The sequence below is a fragment of the Chinchilla lanigera genome, unplaced genomic scaffold (assembly GCF_000276665.1).
Source record: "Chinchilla lanigera isolate Chin_1 unplaced genomic scaffold, ChiLan1.0 scaffold00101, whole genome shotgun sequence".
Lineage (NCBI taxonomy): Eukaryota > Metazoa > Chordata > Mammalia > Rodentia > Chinchillidae > Chinchilla > Chinchilla lanigera.
In genome coordinates this window covers 5897393-5919280 of record NW_004955502.1, presented here as the reverse complement: position 1 = coordinate 5919280, position 21888 = coordinate 5897393, and the positions used below count along the sequence as shown (strand labels likewise).

The 21888-nt window shown below is 35.2% G+C and overlaps 1 protein-coding gene across 1 annotated transcript in view; it reads right to left on the bottom strand.

Moving 5' to 3' along the window:
• Positions 1 to 21888, bottom strand: part of Mei4 (meiotic double-stranded break formation protein 4) — a 182338-nt gene that overhangs the window by 98665 nt on the left and 61785 nt on the right. The window contains exon 3 of the mRNA XM_005406900.2: positions 16940 to 17466. Coding sequence (XP_005406957.1) covers positions 16940 to 17466 — 527 coding nt within the window. The remainder of the gene's footprint in view (positions 1 to 16939; positions 17467 to 21888) is intronic.

Here is a 21888-nt window from a genome sequence, read left to right as displayed (position 1 = left end):
ATTGCATTTAACAATAACATAATAATAATTACATAAAGATTCAAAAATGTACAATGTACCTCCACAAACTCATTTTATCCTTTTCTAACCCATCTTTCATGATAAAGTGCAGTTCCAAGGAGATGTGACTTTCTAGTAAGTGAAAATCATTTTCCTTTAACAATCCTAATTCCTAGTGATGTTTTTTATCTGATGGAGAAATTGTAGTACAATTATGTTACTTGTTATATAAATTAGTGAGATGGGAGGAGGGAACATAAGCATCTTGTAATTGCCGCAATCTTTGAGAGTGCTATGTACTTTGCAAGTGACTTCTTGGAAACATGTTACTCTTTAGAAAATGAGAAGAAAACAAAAAATTGCCTAGGTGGGTAACTAAACAGGACTCAGATGGTCAATTATAACTTTTCTTCCATTTATCAAAGACTATGGAAAGAAAAACTTGTGCCAATAAATGTAGTACTCTGAAAATCCAACACAGAGCAAGTCAATTTAATTTGGCATTTACATTTAACAACACTCAGCATTCAGTAATTTGCTGTTACCAGACTGCAAATTTTAAAAGAGCTTCTTAATAACCCTTGTGATTGAGTTGTTGTCCTGCCATCTTTAATTGACACTTTTGAACCTAAGAATGTACAGTATTTCTTCACTATTAATTCCCTTGGTGTTTAATTAATTCATGGAAAATGAAACCTCCTGTTCATAGATTTGAAATGCATCAAAGTGATACATTAATCTATTTTTGTGTAGCATTTTCCATAAACAAAAAAATCTCTTCTTGTTGCTGAGTCAGGTAATGTCAATCCCATAGTTGACAAAGAGCCAGCCAGCATGTCAAGGCTGCTCAGCTTGCAGTGTCTTCTCAGCTACAGCTCAAACTAGAGGAAACATGAACATCACGCTAAGAGATCAGTGCTCACTGTAGCACTTGAAAACTGCAGTGGTGTCCATACAAAAGCAGGTGATGAAGAAAAAAAAGGAAGAAGTTTGTCTTTTTGGACTGCTAAATGGGGCTGTGTGTATATTTTGTAATAAGTCATTTTCAAAATAGAGAGTAAAATTATAAAAAGCTTTGCTGAACCTATTTTGGTTTAGACCAAGCATGGAAATATATGTCACTATTGTATTTCCTATAATCACTAGCATCTAAAATTATTGTAGTCATGTAGAAAGGTTAACGTTATATTTTTCATGGTTTTTTTAAAAGCCATAAAAACTGAACATACCTGGAAAATAAAACAAAAAGTATGCTCTTTGAGTTATTTTGTTATTTGATCCTTTTATATTCTGAGGTCTGTGTCTATCATAGAATAAGTATATATTACTATGCATTGTATGCTCACCAGATTCATCCAATTGACTACCTTCTCTTTGATAAGCCTAAATCCATTGGATTTTCTGATTTCTAGGAAGTAAAGAGGAAGAAAGGTCCATCTTCCAAACAGTTCTCACAGGCATATGTATGAAAACAATGACAATTTTATTTTCTAACTATCCACAATCCTTTCCCTTGATAGTGCAGAAGGTTACAATAAGCTGATGAATACAGATATAGTAGTGGAAGAAAAATACAAATATACAAAAAAACAAAATGATCCCTCCTCAATTTCATGCAACAGCTCTAAGAAGATATAACATCAGTTTAAATGGTAGACTATTACTGTATGTATTACATTTACTTGCATATAGACTGCTATAAATCTGAAGTTATTAGACTTTTTGATTAAACATATGTTCATTAAGTTATTTATTCAAAACAAACAATATGCAGAGAATATAGAAGCAGTGGCTATGCCTCCATTTAAATCATACTTTTATACAACAATCCTTTTGTATGACAAAAAATGGAAAAATTGTGAAGTTAGAGAAGACCTAATTTTTTTATTTCAATCTCAGTTGCACCCCTACCTCTTGAAGACTACCTGTGTCTGTCCCCTTGTCAGTTTTGCTCAGGATCAAAATACAAAGAGGTTCAATGTAATTTAGCCCAAATCTTAATCATATTTAGTTGAACTCTCCTAGGCAGTTTCTCATGAGTGTTTGTCTCCCACAAAAAAAAAATTTCAGACATAACTGAATAGGGGAAAATTCATAAAATTTTACATTTTAAGTATGTTCAGTTGAACAAAACTGCTTTAAAATCTGTCAGTATGAAGAAATCGTTTGTAGAGACAAGAATCTTTTACCTTATGTCAAAATCACACGAAATTTCAAGCTGATAATGAAGAGCTTTCTGCTTTCATTGCTTAGGGTGCCTGGCTGAGAGAGACTCAGGACTCAGATTCTCCTCACTGTGCCTATCCCTTCCTTAATCATAGACAACACTGTAACTTTTACCTTCCACAGATGTTCTAACTGCCAGAAGTCATGCTTCATTCACACCCATTTCCTTCTCTCTCTCTCTCCATTCTAAGTCCCAGCGGCCTGTGGTTTCTCAGAGCTGACACACAGGGACACAGTCCATGCACGCATCCCTAAACCTACACTAGCAAGTATGAAAAATAGAAGGGCAGCAAGAAGCGAACATTCTCCTCAAAAATGTCTTGGGCTATAGTAAACGAAATACAGAGGAGAGACACCAGGTGAACACAGGACCCTGGGATACTACTAGAGCTGAGGTTAAGGCAACTACAGACTTGGGGAGGTAGATGAAAAGAAAAGCTGAAACCCCATGAAAAGCACAAATTATTAACAAAATCAGAAAGTGGTGGCAAAAATGGCATAACATACTCGCTGGTACCAAGAAGGATAATCAAAATTCTCATGTGTTTTAAGCCCACCAAAAATTATAGCCAAATATTATAATGAAATGTTTCCATATATAATTTTAAATTGTTATTACTACTGATTATACAGACTACTGCTTCTCCAGCATTAACTCAGAAAAATAACCTGCTCTTGAACAAATATTAACATGACCATCTGCACATCCAGATTTAAGACTATCTTCAGCAATTTTAAGACAGTAAAACCAAATTATATGCTATCACAGTAACATATTAATAACCTGAAATACTTATGATTTCATACATCTTCTGGTCCCATCTTATGGGAGCTCTGACTAACACGTAGCACAGCTGACTAGGACTTTCTTGCAATGTTGGCTTCCACGGCAAGGACAGTACTCCTCTAACTTTTCTCCTACCACATCATCCTCTAGTTTAAATTCTTTGCAGGCTTCTTCATCTCCACCTGATCCCTTAACGCTGGAGCTCCTCAGGGTTTCCTGTTTATGATTTGTTTTCTCACAGTTCAAAAAACACAGACAAAAATTTTTTTATATGCTATGAAGAATATATTTATCTCCAAGCCAGCAATCTCCTTTGAGCTTCAGATGGATAATGTCAACCACTTTGCATTGCCTGTCCTATGGTCATCATAAAAGTCAATATATCTAAAAGGAAATGTGCCCTCTTTTCCACTGCCAGCCCTCCTTTCATGAATAAATGGCATCTAGAACTTTTCATTGTCAGAACCAAGCATAATGTTGATGTCTACTTCTCTCTGATCTTATATTAAATCCATTCTCAAACCCTCTAGATTCTCCCTCTAATGCTTATTTACTATGATCTTATTTGTATTAATGCTGCTCAGACATATTCTGTCTTATAGATGGACAACATTTATTCCAGGAGGGTAGCATTCTATCCCTTTTCCATTACCTTCTCATTTCAAGATTCTTGGCTGATTTTTTCAGTAATTATCCACATTAATTTAAACAATGTACTTTTTAAAATATTGATTTTCCACTCTGGAAGCTTACAGTTTGATTTTTTTATTTGCATTTACTTATCTACACTTTCTTCCTTCTTTTCTCCCCACTTTCTTCATACTTTTCATTCTTAACTTTGGGTTGAATGTTATTGAATCTCATTTACATTATTGTAGCTACCTAAAAACTGCACACAACCAAGCTACATAGAATACTATCTATTTTCCTTTTCTACATATTTTCCATGTAGTTAGTAATGTCTTATTTTATTCACTGGTTTACTTTTGCATGCACTTAATTAACCAATACCTGCAAAACTTTACCAGTTGTTTTAATTTGCTTTTCAGAGGTTCCCATGTATTATATATTAGATCAATGTCATTTTTTTAATTTTTAGAATCCTCTAACTTACTCTAATCCAGAATGATTGCCCTGTAGACCTACTGCACAGCTGTCATCGTGAAGTCTCTTTTCAATTTCATTTACACTCATATGTTGTCTCTTTAGTTTTCTCAATCTCATCTTTTTTCTTGGTTTCCTAGTTTATTTTATTGTAGAATACCATCGTGAGAAAAGGTATACACAAGTATATTTGGAGACATAATATATCTAAAAATATACTCAAGTTACCTTACACTTGACTCATAGTTTTACCAGGGATAAAACTGGTTTGGAAATAAATTTATTGAAAAAACATTTGGGAAGCTTCCAATATCTTCAAGTCTTCCACTGTTGGTTTTTAGAAATCTAAAGTTTTTGTATCCCTGATATGTGGCTTGAGAATTATAGTTTTATTTTCCCTCTTCTCTCTGAAAGCATAATAGGATTTTTTCTTTGTTCTACTATTCTGAAGTTTCACAGTATTACCCTAAGTATAAGTGTATTCCCATGCAGTTACTGGGCACTTGGTAGACTTTCAACCTAGAAATGAAGGATTTTTATGTTTTAGAAAATTTAGAAATTGTCTTTAATGATTTCCTTGGTTTCTTGTTTGTACAATTTCTATTATTTAAATGCACTGTACAACTACAGCTCTAATTTTTATATTGCTACCACATTTTCCTATTAACTAACTTTCCAAACTTTAAACTCAAATATTTTTATTATCATATTCTTTAAGGAGATCTTTTCTCTTCTCAGGAAAATTAAAAGCCCTGTTTTCATTTTTATTTGTTAAATATTTCTGCATTTCTTCATGCTCTCTGGTTCCTTTATGTTGTTTTCAAGGTCTGATCCTCATTATTAGATTTTCTCCTCAGCAATTTTCCAACCCTGAGTTATACACTTAGATTTACGAGCACACACTAAAAGATGATTGGAAGCTTATGCTTCATCGAAGGAGCCAGTGTATAGTAAGGTTTAAATAGTGTGATCTAACAGTTCCATTTCCTTTAGGGAATCTGATACTAGGACATGCATGCCTTTTGTCTTGAAATGGTCAAAATTTCTACAACAAATTGTTCTTATCTTTAGTCTTGCCAATATTACAGGGTCAAATGAGGGAAGTCAGTTGTGAAAGCACCAACAACCTATAATGTTTATTTAGTCATCATTATTAAAAATATGGTATCTTCACTTTCAACTCTAGTTCAAGTCTAATTTCCCCAGCCAGATGCCATTTATTTTTTACTTCCTGAAAATAAATCTCTTGTTTTTCTGGTTGTAGGAGTGGGGTTTGCATGCCATGTGAGGTCCATGCTTTTAGTGTTTCTCAAGCATGCCTCTGACCAATGTTCCTTACTTTATATTTCAGCAACTGCCCTCTATTCTTTCATCTGTTTTTTAGTTTTTCAACAAAAAACTAATTTTTTCAACTAATTTAGTTTCGACTAATTTAGTTTCAACAAAAAAATAATTTTTAAGTCCCTGGCAGATTTTACTATGTCAACTAATTGGTGAACAAAGTTCTCAAATTCTCTTGTATTATTCTGTTTTCAAACATCTGCTAAGGCATTTACAAACTAAGTGCTTTCTTGCTTCTCATATCTTATTATTACTATGTGGTCTCCTAAAATGCAGTAATGTTATCTCTTAGTTATTGCAGACTGATCAGTTCCACAGTCTCCCAAAAGAGTGTGTGCGCAAGTGTTTAAATGAATGAGTCAGGTGGTATGATTTTAGGGCCAAACCCCTCTTGCAGAATTCGAGATTCTCTGGGGACTCAGACAAAGATCTTCTCGGGGAGCCCTATTTATTTAATTATCAAAACAAGGGAAGGGAATACTGAGGAAAGTCGAGAAGCCCTCAAGGACTTCTCCAAGTAAGACATTATGTTAAACTCTCCACCCAGGAGTGACATGCCTGAAGCTACAGTCTTTAGTTAGTTGAGGCTGGAGCCAACTGTCCTTAGCTGTGGCCTTGTCTTGTCCTTTGAGGCCTCATGGCTTTGTCCCCCCATTACAGGGCTCAGAAGGGACCAGTGACTAACAGAGTTTCACTATGAGTCCACTGCCCATCTCTGCACAAGGGGCCTAGGCCTTGGACAGACTCACAAATAAACATGAAAAGCCAACTGGTTAATTTAAATCCTGCTCAGAGCTACTTCATAGTGATCTCAATCAGTCTCCTTTTTTCCAAGCATGTTCACAACCTTTTATTACTATTGTTTCAATCAAGATTTATACACAAGATAGCTAAGATAACTCTACTACTAATGTCTATTAGTTCATCAAAAGGAACAGTTGGTACTTATATTGTATTATCAATTTTGCATGCCTGTATCTGGTAATCTGAGCAACTACTTAGAAGATAATAATATGCAATATAATAGCCATTGTTAATTTCCTATCATCTTGTTTTAAAATTTGGCATCATTTTTATTGTTTTTTATTCTCTTTAAAATAAAAAAATATAGGCATCATATTATATGTGTGTTCTCTATCTATGAACTTGAATGAGAAATATTTGAGTGTATAGTTCTTCTTCTAGTATGTATTTTTGACAGGTACAGCTATCACAATTATGATACTCCCTACTATGCAACCATTCACTTTCACATAATTAGTACATGACCTTATGTGTTCCCCTACTTCTCCCACTTGTTCTTCTCCAATCAATTATCCTGATGCTGTTCCAAGGTGAACAGTCAGTGGCATCCTATTGCAGTGTATGTCAAACAAAACCCAAATTCCTTGTCATGTCCTAGCCAGTTAAGATGTGTTATGCTTGAAGCTACAGAAAATCCAACTCATACCACCTTAAATACTAACAAAATGCACCAATTCATATGATTGGAAAGCAGGAAATTAGCTGGCTTCAGTGTTGACTTAACTTAGCTCTGGCTTGGATTTTCTATGATTCTCTGGGCTTTATCTCCTTTATGTGGCAGTGTAACCCTTCAGATGCAGCAAAATACCTCTAAGAGTACCAGTTTTTCATCATCATAAGACAGTAGACAGAGACAAAGATGGGAGAATTACTCCTCAGAATCTCCCAGAGAATTAGAAGACACTTTCCAAGTGACATATCTCATTTTTAAGTCTCATATTTGCTAGCTATAATTTAATCATCCTCAACATTTATAAATACAATTACTAGGGGAAAACACCCTAAAAATAATAGCTTCAAAATTTCATTTATAATGATTCTCAAATTTAAAATGTATTTTACAAAACTTATTAAAACAGGGAGAAATATATTTCCCCTACTGCATAATTTATATTCAATTAGAAACTAAGGGTACAAAGCTCTACATGCAATTATAAAGTTCCCAACAGATGGTTATTTATAGCCAATAAAGAAAACAAGGTGCTTCTATATCATACTACAGAACAGAACTTCTTGCTATCTATAATCGTAAATCTCTGCACAAATGAAATACAGCAATTTATCAGGCAAACTGTAAACAGGCTCCTTATGAAATTCAGAGAAATTTTACTAAGGTCTTTGATTTCCAATGAATATTTTTAACCATAAACAGAAGTCAGTAAGTTTCTTTTGCATTTAGGAAAAATAAAGATAATTTTAAAATTAATTATGACTGTATGATACAGTAGAAAGAATAAAATATTTGTAGCATTATACCTCAGCATTTCCATTACTGGTTAATTAATTAATTTTCAATGAGTCCTTCAAACTGTGTTGCCTCAGTTTTTTCATGCATAAACTTAAGGCAGTGATAATCACTTCTCAGTCTTCTTGCCAGAACAGTTGATAAACACCATATGAAAAAATACATAAAAATATATATACAAAGTTTATACAAATTATAAAATATATAGTGACAGTAGACTGCTCCTAATTATCTTAGTAAGAAATTGTGAAATGTATAGTACATTTTTAAAGTAAATTGAACAAAGTTGTTTTCTATTTGTTATGGTTTGTGTCTAGTTGCCTCCCCAAAGCCTCATGAGATCATGAGGCGGGCTTCTACAGTTTATGATTGGTTCATGGGTGTGAGTGCTACACCTGCCCTGGAGCCAGCTTGCTACAATGTAAGGGAGAGAAAGAGGCTGCTTGCTGCGTTCCTCCTCTTATGCTCTTGTTGCTTTTGCTGTTTTTTGCAGCCATAAACTATTGCCTTCTGCCATGTGCCACTCTGCCTTGGAGCCAGCTTATTACAGACTGACATCTCCACAAACTGAAAGCTAAATAAACCTTTTGTTATGGTTGATACATTGTGTCAGCTTGGGGAGTGTAGAGGTTTGGCTAAGTGACTCAGCAGAAAGCCAGTGTACTTATTTTGTATACATCCTGAGCCTGTGGAAGAGGAGAGCATGGAGATTATGTGAGAGCTACACGCCCCTTAGGTGGGGATAGCCTGTTTACAATGTAAGGCAGGGAAAGAAGCTGCTTGCTGCCATTTCTTCTTTTGCTCTGGCTGTTTGCTGTTTGGCTGCCATTCCCCCCCTTGCTCTTCTTGCTTTGCTATCTTCTGCCTCAGAGCCAGCCAAGTATGGACTGAAGCCTCCACAAACTGTAAGCTAAGTAAACCTTTCCTTCCTTCATTTTGGACACTGGGTATTTTGTCTCAGCAAGGAGAGAAAAGTAACCAAGACATCTTTCCTTCCTTAATTTTATGCATCAGGTATTTTGTCTCAAGAATCAGAGAAAAGTAACCAAGATACTGTTCCTCTTTCTTCTGTAGCAGTACTAAAAGTTAAACCCTTATTTGAAATCTAAGACATGTTTGATTTATATACTGATGCAATGATCAAAAATAGTGTTAAGATTTTAGCTGATGATATAATGTTCCAGTAAATAATAATCAAATTAAACTAAACCTGAAAGGAAATTAACTTAGAGTTTCTTTTCTAAATTTAGCTCAACATAATGATAAAAATAGGTTATAGAGGGGCTGGGGATTTAGCTCAGCAGCAAAGCGCCTGCCTGGCAAGCGCAAGGTCGTGAGTTCGGTTCCCGGTACCGGAGAAAAAAAAAAAAAAAAAAAAAAAAAAAAAAAAAATAGGTTATAGAGGTTTAACAATAGCCTGAATTTATATTTTTCCAAGAATATTTTAGAATACAACAGACTGAGAATAAGTAAAAATCACTGAGGTGAATTTAAGAGATTTATAAACATCTATAATAAAAAGAAACACTGTAAGGGCCAACCCTTTCAGAAAGACCTTACAGGGAAAAAAAGTGTCATTATTAAAATGATGTCCTAAATTGTAGCAAAGAAATGTGTAATAAATGCTGCTACCTAGATAGAATTAAATTAAAAAGTCAATGTATTTTACTGGTCAATACAATTATAGCATGAATGCATTTCAGTATACCATGAAAAGATACACACTGGTTGAAAAAAATCTGATCTCATGAACTACATGTTCAGATTTATCCATAAACTGCCTTAAGATGGTCTAGGCAAAAAAGTCACTGTGATTCAAACCAAAAGCCAGTCTAGGGTGAAATCACCAACTGTCAATGTGATATAACAGCACTAGTGATATAAAAGGACTGGTGCAAAGAGTAGATGAAATTGAGAAACTTACAGCATTAATTTACAGTGCTTTTCTGTAATTAAAACAGCCCTACTAGCTTGCAAGTCACTGAGAAGCAACAGCTATGGAAAGGTATTTAGCAATAACAAGTGGTATCCTAACGTGTGAGAGATGGAAGCACACCTGTAAGGTCAGGTCAGGTCAGGTCAGGTGGACCTGTTGTTAAGGTAACTGGTAGATAGTATATAAGAGACTGGGAGTATAGAAAATATGACTTGTCACTTATTTTCATTGCTGTATTATAGTATTTTTAATTTTAAAAAACTTTGTTGTACCTGGGCAACGTAGTACATGGTTATAATCCCAGCAGTTAGGGAGGCTGAGGCAGAAGGTCTTCAAGCTGAAGTCCCACCTGGAAAGCTTATTGATACCCCTGTCTCAAAATAAAAAAAAAAAAGGCTGGGAATATAGTCCATTTGAGAAAGACCAGGTGTTTGATTCCCAGATCACCAAAAAAAAAAAAAAAGCAGCAGCAGCAAATTAAAAAACAGGAAAGAAAAAGGCTTTTTGTGCCTTTTTGCTACAGCACTGTGACTACACTGTACCAGAAAGAGTGAAGAAAACAGAATCTGGTTACTTCTCAAGGGGAAAAGTAAATATAACAAATATCTACGATATGATACTAAGTATTATGTTGAGCACTTCATTTTCATTTCCCATTTGAAAATTCTCAACAGCCTTAGGTGGTAGCACATTTCTTAACTCCATCTTACAAACAGAAAGTTAATGTGTCTAAAAGACTGGATATTTGGTAAATAAAACTTCAGGGATTCTAGCTTAAGCTATAAATCTGTGTTTAAAACATCTTAAAGTATTTTTTATTTGGTATCTTTATTTTTTCAATGCAGTTATTTATCCTTAAAAAAGCTTTCTTATTATTTTTTGCTGTAAGCCATACATTTTGATACATTTTGCTTTCATTTTTACTTATCTGGATATATTTTTGAAATTCTCTAGATTTTCTCTTTGAGTAAATATAGTAACTTAAAAAGTGTGTTGTTTAGGTTGCATATTTCTGTTTAACTCATGGTTGTTAAATTTTAGTTTCACTCCATTTTGGTCAACAAAGGAACTCTGAATAATTTCAGTTTTCTAAAATTAAGTTTTTTGTGTCCTAAAACAATATATTCTGTAAAATAGTTGATGTGTGCTTGAGAAGAATGTTTATTCTTCTGCTGTTGAGTGGAAAGTTCTGTATATGTCAGTTAAAAGCATTTGTGTTATACTCTTGTTCAAATTGGCTTTTTCTTTATTGATTTTCTGTCTGGATGTTCTATCCATTATTGTAAGTGAAGTATTGAAGTCCACTAAAAGAACAAACTAAACTCAAAATTTATGGAAGGAAAGAATAACAAAGATTAGAACAGAAATAAATACAGAACACAGGAACAACAGGTAGAAAACAGCGAATGTATGAATGCATTAATGCAAAGAAAAAAATTGGCAAAACCATAACTGTACAAAGAACCCTAATCTTAATTAGAAATAAAATAAGACATATTACAAGGGCTGTCTCAGACATAAAATCAATCTTAAGAGACTCTTCTGAACAATTATATGGTGAAAAACTCAATAACCTAGAACAAATGTATTAACTCTTGGAAATATAAAACCAATCTGAATGAAGAAGAAAGAGAATCAGTGACAGACCAGTACAATGACAGTGCTTCAATAATAAAAAATATCTCAACTAAGAATGTGGGCACCAAACAGGTGAATTCTACCAATCACTCACACAAGAGTATTAACTTTCCCTAAGCACTTCCTCAACATAGAAGAGGGAACATTTCTGAATACGTTTTATGAGGACAGCACCAACTTGCTATCAAAACCAGGGAATAATACCATTAGAAAAGAGAGCTACAGGCAGCATTCCTGATCAATGCGATGCAAAAATATTGTGTAATAAATATAGTATAATAAAGTATATTACAGCATGCAATAGTAAATGTGATATACTAAGGTATAAGCAAACCAAAAAGCATTTTGAAAGGATAACACACCATGATGATGTAAAATTCATCTAAAAGACAGTTTAATACATGGAAATCAATCAATATGATACAATGCATTAACAAAAAGAAAGGAATACACACTGTTACTCAATAGGTACAAGCTTCTGACAAACTTCAACATCCATTCATGACTAAAACTCTCAAAAATACAGGAAACCCAAGTTACAAAGCAAAATAAAAGATAACGGGACAGGGAGATAGATCTTTTTTCACAAGGGAAGAGGACCACAAGACAGAGGGAAGAAAGAGAGGAAAAGGATTTTAAAAAGAAATAACATGGTTATGAATATGTATCAACTCCCCATGATAAATGTAATTGTTATGTACTTTCTGCCCTATTCCTAACCATGAAACATAATACAGGTTTTAGGGATTATACTGTAAAATCTTTGAGGGGATCATTATTCTGCTGACCACTTAAACAAAAATTTTAATTTAATGTTAAATTAATTATTTTTAGCTCCACAACTAATTTCCGTTCCACAACTAATATGTCCAAGAGTTGTTTAATGGCTTAAAAGGACATGAAATGAGAGGAAAATGTTTTCTAAATACCTCAATATAGTATTATAAATCTAAGATTTAGCAACATATTTTAATTACCCAAAAGCACAATGATAAAAAATAGATTAAAATAGATTTAATATAGTCATTCTAATTTGTCAGAGAAAAATGAAAGATGAAAAACATAGTCTTTAAAGAGCTAAATATAATCATGTGTATTGTGATTGTAAGATAGCCTTCTGAGAGTACCACAGTATCATATGATAACCTGTAAAAAAAAAATAGGTGGAAGTGCAATGCTAATATTAGCTCACAGTGTTTATAAGCACAGAAATAACACACTTTGAAGTTTAAAGTATAGGAGAGGTCAGTAACACAACAAAGGCCAAGATTCCAGTTAGATAAAGGGCATTAAAGACCTAAAACGTAGGCACTCCTAGCCCAGTGATGAAAGTGCCATATTGGTCAGATAAGTAGAAGCAAGCTGAGCCACCAGTTAAGTGAAGAATGTTTCCCAGGACCCCTAGAGGAAGGAACTGTGCAGACCCCTGTAAGGCATTTGGTTTCAAGCACACATTTAATAAAATGTCACTGCAGATTAATTTCTCCAGTCCCACATTCACAGTTACTCTAAAAAATAAAAAAGATACAAGATTGAGAGAACAATTTCTAAATTATTTACTTTTTAGTTAATATAAAGTACCTACAATAGCAAAAAGAAAAAGCATTTATCTACATCTGTGAGAGCACAAATGTACTTTCCCCCTAAACTTATTAATAATTTCCACCACAATAAGACTAGGGAATTATTAAAGCAATTTCCAGGCAATTTCCAGGTCTTCTTACTTCAACTTTCCACTCTTTAACGCATACAGCCTCCAACAATGGTAATTACCATTCACAATGGTAATCTAAAAATTTTGGAAGTTACCAAGTTGTTATTCATTGTATTTTTAGAAAACTAAGTATAGTCAGAATAATTTTACTACTGAACTTACTTAACTACTTTTTGAAAACTTACTCTATATAAAACATATACATGAATTATAAAAATGTGTAACTGTCTTAGTTACTTTTCTCTCATTGCTGAGACAAAATACCCAAAGCCCAAAATTAAGGAAGGAAAGGTTTACTTAGCTTACAGTCTGCGGAGGTTTCAGTCCATATGCAGGTGGTGCCAAGGCAGGAGGGCACATGGCACAGGACAGCCATTCACGGCAGCAGAAGACAGCAAAAGCAGCAAGAGCAAAAGGGAGGAGTGGCAACAAGCCGCCTCTTTCTCTCCCTTACATTGTATGCAAAACCACCCGCCCCAGGGCAGATGTAGCACTCACACCCATAATCCCAGCATTGGACCACGGATCAATCATAAACTCTAGAAGCCTGCCCCATGACTGCATGATAATTTGGGGGGACATACAGACACAAACCATAACAGTAACCCTTTATAGGATGTTAAAGTACTCATACAACAACATTATCTATCACAATGGTCAAACATAAGTTCACTTTAATGAAACCATCAGAATGAGTTAAATTTTTAAGTAATACAATTTAATTAAAGATTTCTCATTTATGGAAGCAAGTTTCTTAGAAGCCAATTTTTTCTAAATGATGATTTTGTATTAAAGTATCAAGAGTAGGCTCAATAAAATGCAGTAATAGGAGTTACCTTATCATGTCCAAATATTCTTTCTTAAGACTATTTTTACTTGAAAAAAGCTAAAAAAAAGACTTAAAAGCATTCATAAATAGCAAATATTAGCCAATTTTGCCAATAAAGAATCAAGATTTCTAAACATATCCAGATAATTATGATGCTAATCATGGTGATAATAGGGACAACAATGACAGAACTTTGGTTTAGTCTAAAATGCTTTTGCTGGGCAAGACAAAAAAAAAAAAAAAAAAACCCTTCTGGAGAGAATGCCACTAAAATCCATTTATTAATCATCATCCCTAACTGGAAATGAGGAGAACAATTTTATATTCCACTTCCTCTGAACACAATTACCTCTTCCAGACAGCCATTTATTCTCATGTTCTCTGTTGATCAATTACTTAGTGATAGCCGGACCAATGGCAAATGGTATGGAAAAACACACTGGAGAATCATCTCTGTCATCACAAACTTCTTTGACCAATTCTCTTACACTCATGAACTTCTCAAGACTACTTTTGTGTGGGTTTAAGAAATATCAGGCTCTGAACCTTGTATAAGAGGAAGACAAGATAGAAAAAATACATGCATCACCCGCAGACCATGATGAGGAGTATAAATGACAGTATCTGCAAGGTTCCAACTAATACAGAACTAATTTACAATAGGTTTAAATGGAAAAGCAAAATATAAAGATTAAGGAATATTATTTGCCAATATTACTGTTACATTATTGTACTGTATATGTGCTAGTATTTGATGTGTCCCCTAAAAGTTTATATGTTGGAAATCTAATCTCCAAATTCATATGTTAATGGCATTTAAAGCTGGGGCCTTTGAGAAAAACAGGATTAGATGAGGTTATGAGGGTGAGGGCCCCCTAATGTCCTTTATGCCCTTATAGGAAGAAGAAGGGAGACCTGCACTAGCACTTCTGGCTCTGTCTCACTGTGTGATGCCCTCTATTATACAATGAGGCAGAAAGAAGGGCCTCGAGGATGTCAAGAAGATGATGGTGCCATGCTCTTGGACTTCCCAACCTCCAGAACTGTGAGCCAAAACAAACGTTTTTTTTCTTTATAAATCACCTTCTCTTTAGGATTCTACCACAGCAACTGAAAACAGACCAGGTCAGTATCTCAGATACAAACATGGAAAATCTAGTATTTAATTCCTAATTGACTATATCCAGCAGAAAATGACTGTAGTTTCTCAGACAGAAAATTGAGCATCTGGTATGGTTTCTGTCTAGATGTCCCTCCAAAGCCTCATGCAGTCATGGGGGTGGACTTTTCAGAGGTAGCTGAATGTAGTTTGTGATTGATTCATGGTTCAATACTGGGATTAAGGGCACTGGAATTAAGGGTGGATGACTGCTGGATCAGTCCACTGATTGGACTGGCACTGCCCTAATCCCAATAGACTAGGACAGAACGAGGCTTGTTCTCTCTCACTGGCTTATTGCTTTTGCTTTTTTCCACTGTCATGAACTGTTGGCCCTCGGCCATGTGCCACTCTGCCTTGGAGCCAGCCGGTTATAAACTGAAACTTCCACAAACTGTGAGCTAAATAAACCTTTCTTCCTTTAACTCTGGGTGTCAGGGATTTTGTCTCAGTAATGAAAGAAAAGTAACTAACACAGAATCATTCATAAATGAAAGAAGCATAAAAAAGTCTAAAGAATTGATCAAATCAATCCTTAACCAAGATAGAAAGAACAGGTATAAGTACAACAAATTAACTCATGGAATCAAATTTTATCAGCGTTCTGAATATTCAGATAAAGCCCACACTGCATTAGATTATGGCATTGAGGACAAATAATAAAGATGTACCCAAAGAAACAAGATCTGGTGATATTACTACAGTGAAATATATTGAGTAATTTAGTGTAATTTAGACCATTTGGGCCCCTCTTTGATTTTTTCAGTAATCAATTGAACTAAAATGTACAGGCATTTGAAACTTTTGAATTAAAGTATCAGAGAGCAAAAGGTGATGAGTAATATGAAAAAGAAATCCTCTACTATGTCTTAAGAGCCAAACAATGAAACAGCCTCAGATTAAATAAATAACTCTTGTCCAAAAAGAATCCCTAAGTCAAACTTTGTAAGTTATTTTGCAGAAATAAGGAAAAAATAAAGCAAAACAGAAAAAAGCTTTACATGGTATATTCCACAGCCAATTCACTCAATCTACATTCACAGAAGGTCTGTGAGGATTATGCCATTTGGAAAGTGTGATGGCTTGGAACTGGAATGTGCCCTGCACTCCTATGAATTATTATAGAATTGGCTGCCAGCCTGTGACAATATAGGTAGGAACTGGAACCCACAGTTGACAGGTCTAGTGAAGGATTTTGGGTCATTGGGAACATGCTCTTAAAGTAGACACTGCATAACTCGTTCCCTCCTGTCTCTTACTCTGTTTGCTGGTCACCATGAGGGGAGGAACTATGTTGCACAATGCTCTCACCATCATGATGTACTGCCTCACCACACGCCCAAAGCAATGGGTCAAAGAGATCACTAATTGAAAACTTGGAAACCATGAGCCAAAACAAATCTCACTTAAAGTTGATTATTTCAGGTATTTTATCACAGTGACAGAAAGCTGACTAACACACAAAGGAAACTCTAAACAAAAAGAAAAATATTCTCTGACCTCAAGGAACTTTCTGTTCAATACCAAAAGGAACAAATTCAATACAGTATAGTCAATCTATCACAAGAAACACAGTTCTCACACAAAACCTTAGATGTTAATAGTTTTCTGAAAAGTACTGAGGCTTTTTGAGCAACAGTAATTAAATAAAAGCAGCACAAAACTTGAACAAAGAATCCAAGAATGTGGATTAAAATTGAGAGAGTAATTCAAGGTAGGTAAGTACAAACCTGAAGCAGAGTTCTCCTAATGGAGAGAACAGTATCATAGCAACCTGAAGCCAACGGCTTCACACAACAGTTAAAAGCCGCTGACAAGTGCAAAAGAAGGTCAGAGACTCTCCGAGCTACAAGGCTAAAAGACCAAGTAATACACATGGAGCATTCACTAAAACTACTAACATCTCACTCATTAATAGGAAAGCAGCATTACTCACCCGGTTTATATGGCTTCTCCCTATAAGAACCTGTAGTAGGGTATTTTCAAATTCTTCCAACTTCTTAGAACATGTTTTCAAAATATGGTTAGAGAAGTTACAATCATTGATCAGTCTTGCTAAAGTATCAACAGCTTCTGTCCAAAACTTTGAAAAAGGAAGTTTGGGGTCACGGTAAAATGTGATCAGGCCGTCAAGCATCCGAGAAACAGAATCAGAGACAGTGGAAGAGTCCTTTTCTGAATAGGTTATGTCTGTCAACACCAGACTACCTGATTCAGTCAAATTCTTTAGTGAAAGCAGATGTTGCAAGAATTTCATGTGAGAAGACAGAGGACTTTCTGGAGTAGCCTGGGCTTTTTTCACAAGAGGCAGTGGTGGAAAGGGTGGGGCACTGTGGTTCTCCACAAAGCGCTGGGATAACTCTGAAAGTTCTGTTTCCCCCTCACTTGATAAATCATACCCAGAATCTTCCATCAGTGTTAATGTATTTTCAGAGCTTTTATGTTCCTGGGAAGTCAGGTTTCCTGAAACAGAAAGGAACGGCAAGATTATCTTTCCTATAGCTTAAATTTCATTGTATAAAAATAAGGACATGGCTTTTTTTCTTACTTTAAATACTACATGGAGGATGTAAAGATTTGTTAAACATTTAACAAGCAGCGTAAAACCTGAGTAGAGGAAAGAGGTGATACTGGATGTACTGATAAAGCAGAGGCAAAAGCTCAAAGTTAAAGTTAGGGAATGCAAAAAGGCAAGAGAATTCCAGAAATGAAAGGAGTAAGTGCAAGAGCACAGATACAAATGGAAAAAGACAGCAGTTTGTATGTGAGGAGTCACATGTGGTTGGATGCCGCTCTCACAGAAAGGATCGAGTAAGAGATTAAGACAGAAATATGCAGAGTCCAGAAAATAACTACTCAGAATTTAGCCTACCGAGGGTAAAATAAATTTCAAACTTGAATAACATGAACACTCTTTTGGAAAAAGTACACACACATGTACAAAAGCACACATTCAAAAACACCTGATGTACAGATATAAATATACACCAATACCATCTCTGTGTGTATGCAGCGAACCATGAACCTAGTAACTGTAAGGTTCAACCCCATCCTTCTGGTACTGGTAATTAATCTTCACCATATGTTGTTTCTCAAATGTATGATAGGGTGGAGGATAGCCCTGACAGTCCTGCCATTATAAACACATAAAAGGTAAAAAGGTGGCAGATTTATTTTGTACTTTGGCAATTGAAACCAGGACCTTCACATCACATTTGAACCCTAACCCTTGTTTATTTCTTACTGTGAGACAGGCATCAATTAAGTTGCTAAGTGGCCTGTGCTGGGCTCAAACTTGTGATCTTCCTGCCTCAGCCTCAGAGCATGCTGGATTACATGTATGCCTACCACATCTTGCTTAAATATGGTAAATATTTTCAAATTATTGCAACTAAAATATGAAAACAAAATTGAAACCAACTGAAAAGTTGTTACTGAAAATTTGAAAGCACATAATATGTCTATGAAGTCAAGTATGAGAAGTATTTCTGTCACCAGCAGTAGGAATCAGATGTAAAAAGGTGGAAAATGGGAAAGTGAAATGGTCTTACTTTCATTTTTTAATTTTATTTTATTTTAAATAAAATAAAAAAACAATAAAAATGATACAGAATTTGAAAACAAGATCACAAGAAATTAACAATGGTTGTTACACTGCATATTGTTATCTTCAAATTAGTTGCTCAGATTACCAGATATAGGCATGTAAAATTGATCAAACAGTATAAGCACTAATTGTTCCATTCAGTAAACTGAGAGACACTGTAGTACAATTATCTTAGCTATCTTGTGTGTGTATATGTATATATATGTATATATGTGTATGTGTGTGTGTGTGTATATATATATGTATATATCTTCCTTCCTTCTTTTCTCCTTTGCCCCATCCCAGTTGTTCTTTCCTTTTGAGCAGTTTCTTTCCTTTTCACAATATCTATTATTGTTATTGGATTTTATTTACTCTTTCAGTTTCTTGTTTATTTCTTAGACAGAAAGAACAATAAACACTAGGGAGAAAATATGATGTTTACACATGTGAGTCTGATTTATTTCATTTATGAGTATTATGCTATAAACATAGGTGTACATGTATCGCTGTGGTATGATGTTTTTAGTACTTCTTGGAAAATACTCAAAAGGAGAACAGCTGTGTTAAATGGGACATCCAATCCTAGTTTTTTGAGGAATCTCCACACTTATTTCCATAGTGGTTTCCCCAGTCTACACTGCCACCAAAAGTGGAGAAGAGTTCCTTTTTCCCCACAGGCCCTCCAGCATTTGTTATTGGTTAATTTCTTGATGATAGCAATTCTTTCTAGGGTGAGACAGAATCTCAGTGCTGTTTTAATTTGCACTTCTTGAATGAGCAACGATTTTTAACATTTTTTCATATATTTATTTGCCATTTGTATTTCATCTGAGAAGTGTGTCTTCTCAGGAGCCCACTTTTGGATTGGGTCTTTGAACTTTGGGGATCTGATGTTTTAAATTCTCTGTATGTTATCGATAGAAGTCCTTTGTCTGAGAGGCAGTTGGCTGAAATTTTTTTCCCCAAAAAAAAGGGTTTTCTTTTCACTATTTTTCGTGATTTTTTTTTTGAAGTACAAAAACTTTTTAATAAGATGATACTTCAGTTGTTGCTTTTTTTGAAGTACTTTCCATGCAGTTTGATTTCTGTTCATGAATTCTCTGCCTATCCCTATGTCTTCAAGATTTCTACCTACTTTCTCTTCCAATAGATTTAGTGTTTCTGTTTTAATATTTAGATCTTTGATCCATTTTGACTTTAGTTTAGTGCATGGTGACAGACATGGGTCTAGTTTTAGTCTTTAGCATGTGGAAAGCCAGTTTTCCCAGCACTATTTATTAAAGAGGCTGGTTTTTTCCAATGAGCATGCATTCTGCTGGCTATAGCAGCAACAAAGTTTTTGAAGGATGTAAAATGAAAGTATGACTAGTTAATTAAGTAGCACCTCTATAGTCCTAATATCAGATGAGAAAATGAACCAAGAAGTTTCTGTGGAAGAGAAAGAGAGCAACTGACCACAGAAATGAACACAAAATACCAAAAAGCAATCCAGAAGTCTGTTGACTGAGTGGATTTGGGCAGTGAAATAGAACAGCCATTAAATGCACCTGTAGTTCTGACTTAAGACTACTTGGGGGATGATGGTACGACCAACTGCACTGGTAAAAACACAGAGAAAAGAGCTAGGTTAAGAGAGACTGTAAGTTCAAGTGCGGTCATCTAAATTATAATGCAAACAGAGAACATCGAGGAAGAGATATTCTCTGAGAAACTGGCTACATGAGGTTAAGGATGGTGAGAACTCTAGACTGAAAATACATTTTAGGACAGTGAGTAGGTGAGGTCTGAGACTGCAAATGCTCATGATGCCTCAGGGAGGGGATGGGTGTAAGGAATACAGAAAGCCAGAGGGACAACCCAGATAAATCACCACTGGAGGGCTGCATGGAGGAAGAACAATCATGAGAGACAGAAGTAGTTTAAAAGGTGTAAGTATAAAATAAAGATTATGACATGAAAGTCAAAGACATAGTTTTGGGGAATGGCAAGCAATAAGGAAGTGCAGTATTGAAAACGTATTTTAAAATCACCAAGCAGCCTGGGAATGTGTTGGCCCATGTCTGTAATCCCAGCAGAACAGGAGGGTGAGTCAGAAGGATCCCAAATTGTAGCCCAGATTGGGAAACTTAGTGAGTTAAAGAGACCCTGTCTCAAAATAGGAGGAGGAGAGAGACAGACAGACAGACAGATGGATACGGACACGGGCACAGACACAGAGATAAGACACACACACACAGAAAGAGACAGACACAGACAGATAGGCAGCCTGGGAATGTAGTTCAGTGCAAAGGTCTTATGTTCAATCCCTAATATCACAAAAAGAATAAAAAAAGAGAAGAGAGGAGGGGAGGGGAGAGTGTCAGCCAGTCTGGTAAACAGAGAACTGAAAGCACTGCGCTGAAGAGCAAAGGGGAAGAAGACAGGTAAAGAATGGCCAACTCTTCTGATTGGACAAGGACAGTAACTGCAGACAAGTTTCACTCAAGTTGGGGGAAAATTTAACAATTATGAGTAGGAGAAGCACTGGAAAAGCAGAAGATAGAGATATTGAATAAAATAAGGAATGCAAGTGGTACAGGGTCCTGGAGAGTGCAGGCGACCAGTCAAGGCTTCAGTAACATGGCTAAGGAAGAGGGCAAGAATGTCCAGAGATTCAGAGGCTACCACTCACCCACAGAAAGTTCAAAGAGATTTTATGGAGCTGTCACATTTCCTCGAAGATGAAGACAGAAGATATTAGATAAACAGAGGCTATGAAAAGTGGCAAAAGGGTATCTTCTACTTTTTACATCATTTACTTGGAAAATCTAATTTTTTTGTTCTTTTGTCCTTCAATAAAATTTGAAATTGATGAGCTAAAAACATCACTCATTTATTCGATAAGTGCCACTATAACCACCACAAGCATACAGATACATGCTTGCTAATTATCACCACAAGATCTAATTTCCAAGTCGAAGGAAATAATTGAGAAAGTTCAAAAGCATGGTAGTACCCAGAACAATGGCCTATATGCAAAGTCTTTAACTACATTTAGCTATTTCTATAGTGAAAGAACCAGACATTGTGATCATTTTAAGCAAACACTTTTTATGAACAACGATAAAATTTGAAATTATCAGATATATCTAAATTATTTATAAATATTATAGGCAGTCAGACAGGGCTGGGCCCTCCAGAGGTCACTGTAGAAGATAACTGGCTAGCAGGTCAGGCGTTAGGACAGACAGGAAGGATTACACCCATATACTTCACCAAGGGATGAACAGAGGTGATTGATATTCTAAATAAGAATC